Source organism: Montipora capricornis, chromosome 2, assembly GCF_036669925.1.
Source record: "Montipora capricornis isolate CH-2021 chromosome 2, ASM3666992v2, whole genome shotgun sequence".
Taxonomy (NCBI): Eukaryota; Metazoa; Cnidaria; class Anthozoa; order Scleractinia; family Acroporidae; genus Montipora; species Montipora capricornis.
Window position 1 is genome coordinate 49,747,009 of NC_090884.1, and position 2,742 is coordinate 49,749,750.

At 36.3% G+C, this 2,742-nt stretch overlaps 1 protein-coding gene across 1 annotated transcript in view; it reads left to right on the forward strand.

Moving 5' to 3' along the window:
* The window catches only part of LOC138037463 (uncharacterized), an 11,753-nt gene extending 10,713 nt beyond the window's left edge, over window positions 1–1,040 (forward strand). The window contains exons 3-4 of the mRNA XM_068883385.1: window positions 395–483; window positions 1,001–1,040. Of these exons, the coding sequence (XP_068739486.1) occupies window positions 395–483; window positions 1,001–1,040 (129 nt within the window). The remainder of the gene's footprint in view (window positions 1–394; window positions 484–1,000) is intronic.
* The last annotated feature ends 1,702 nt before the right edge of the window (window positions 1,041–2,742 follow it).

Sequence of the window (2,742 nt, forward strand, 5' to 3'; positions counted from 1 at the left end):
GTTTGAAATGAATAATTCAATTAGTGCATGCACATTCACAGGCAATGTTCTGAGCAAAAGTTGGATGGTGACTATTCTAACAAGCTCTTTTCAGAGAAACTAGATTTTATTTAGCAAATCTGGACATTTCACCTGGAACCAAAAAGCTGAGAAAAGAAATCATTTTGGGTATAGCATAAAATGGCAGGATATGAAAAAATGAAGCCATGAGTACCCATATTGCCGTCAAAAGTGGGCGAATCATCCAATTTTGTGGTAGGTCATAATTTCAAACATGCTAGTATATATTTTACTAAAATCTAAGTTTAACTGATGGCCTTTTTCCTTGAATTTAATTCAAGTATGGTTTATGTATCTTTCTATTGTAAACCTATACTTTCTATTGATGCTGTAGTTGAATAATATACACTTGACTGGAAATGATCAGAGTGAAAGTACTGAAGCAGGTTCAGGATGGAGAGTGGTGAAATTGGAATACAACAGGTTGGTATGATCGAATTATTTCAGCTAAATAATAATTATTATTTCATAAATAAAACTTGAAATATCATACAAAGAAGACAAGACAAGACAAGATCCTTTATATTTTAAACATGACCAATGTTAAAGAAAATACATGCTTGTGGGATGTGTTTAACTATAATAAAGATACAGTACAGGAGAAACTAACTAATTGTTTGAGATAAAATTCATAATTTAAAATTTAAAATTTGTCATTTTTTAGGTACTGGCTGAACTGATAAACTGTTTAAATTAAGCTGTGTGATTAAAGGTTTTGATCTCACTTTTCTAGAGAAGTGCTTAATTAAAATCACTAAATAAAGTCCCTTAAAATTCTATGGATGCCTAGAAAGGTTCAACATTGAACTATCATCCTAACTATACCTTCCAACACATTCCTGACAACTGCATTTCCAATAGTTATGTGTACAATTTTTTTTGTTTCACAAATAAATGATCAACTTAGTTATGATTTCTGCTACCATTTTGTCTTCACTAGAATGGGACAGTATCAAGACAGGGTAGTGGGGTCCACTTAGAGAATCCAGAATTTCAAACTAGGTGGTAATTCAAGTATTTTCTGGGAAAGGTAATTTAAATTTTAGTACTTCAAGGCTGCTGCCTAACGGTCACCCGGTCGCCTGGGGCGTCGTACTTACGAGCGTGAGCAACCAATTTCTGAAGGAGTAATCCGAACGGGAACCTAACTTATCACAAGGTGATTCGTCCTCACTTTTTCATTTAATTAATTCTGGGCTTTTGAAAAAATGACTTATGCTACTAACTTTTCATATTGGAATCCTGAGGGTTCCGGAAAAATTGGTCAGCAGCCTTGTACTTATTAATATCATTGATACCTTTGTCTTATCAAAAAAGAAATATGAAGTTGACAGCTCCAATAAACCTTAATTGAGCAATGAAACGAGTAGCCATTGACTACTGGGAGTGAGACAGATTTGCTCTTCTAACACCAGACGATTCTACTTGTCGGCTGGGGGCATCCTTGAGTGCCTGAGGAGCCAATGGGTCACCGTGCACCAGTGGCTCAGTTGCATGGTTGAGCACCAGGCTACCATGCGAGAGGTCATGAGTTTCTCTCCAGCCGGACCAACACTCAAGGTCTTTAAATACAAATGTAACTGAGGAGAAGGTGCTGCCTTTGTAATTACATCTGCAAATGGTTAGACTCTCTAGTCTTATCGGATAAGGACGATAAGCCGGGGTCCCGTCTCACACCCCTTCAATGTTCATAATCCTGTGAGACGTAAAGAACCCGCACACTTGTCGTAAAGAGTAGGGCATGTAGTTCCGGGGTTGTGGTCTGTCTTCTGTTGTGTATCATGCTTGGAGGGTAAATGCTCGAGATATTAGCTAAACCAAGCTACTCTAATAATCCGAGGGTAAATAAAGATATATGATATAAGATGGGTTAAAGGAGATCCAGAAATTTTGTTTATGCTTCCATTTTAATTCCTGTTGTTACTCAAGGTAACTTTTCATTTTGTATCCTGGATTTATATGCTTTCCAAACTGAAACTCTTTGTGTTTTTAAATTAACCTCAGAACTTTCTCCAAAATCTCTCTAGATAACGTGACTTTAGCCAGTAACCATTTGTAGCTATGTACGTAGAGATTCAATTTCTTATCCACAGTGCATCAAAATTTTGTTGCATTGATGGAAGCAAAAATCCCTTCATTCTATCTGTTTGCCTAACTGATGCAGATAACTATGGTGCACCTCAATATCGAGCCTTTTGTGGAGAAAAACAGTAAGTGAAGATTTTTTTTTACATCGAGTCCTTTCAACGGAACACATGAGCCCAACAAATTATTGACCTGCTCCCAACTGTGTGGCTTCACTGCTCAGTTGGTAGAGCATTGCACCAGCATTGCAGAGGTCATGGAATTGTCTATAAGAGACAATTGCTTAAATTATCCAGAAAAGTGTGAGGATCATTTCACTCTTTCATGTAGTAAAGACAATAGTAATTAGTATTGAGATTTAAGGCTAAGAAGGATATGAGAAAGTATAAACCAACAAAAACCAGTCTTGTACTCCACCATCATGGATGGCCACAATATTATTTGTTTGCTCTGTTTGTGTGATTTGTTTTTGATCTGTATATTTTGTATGTTAAAAGATCATAGAAGTGAAGTTTGAACCTTGATCAGTTGCAAAGATCCAGGCTTCAAGGAAACTTAACATTTCATATCCTTGCTAACTTCACTGAATAATATTTT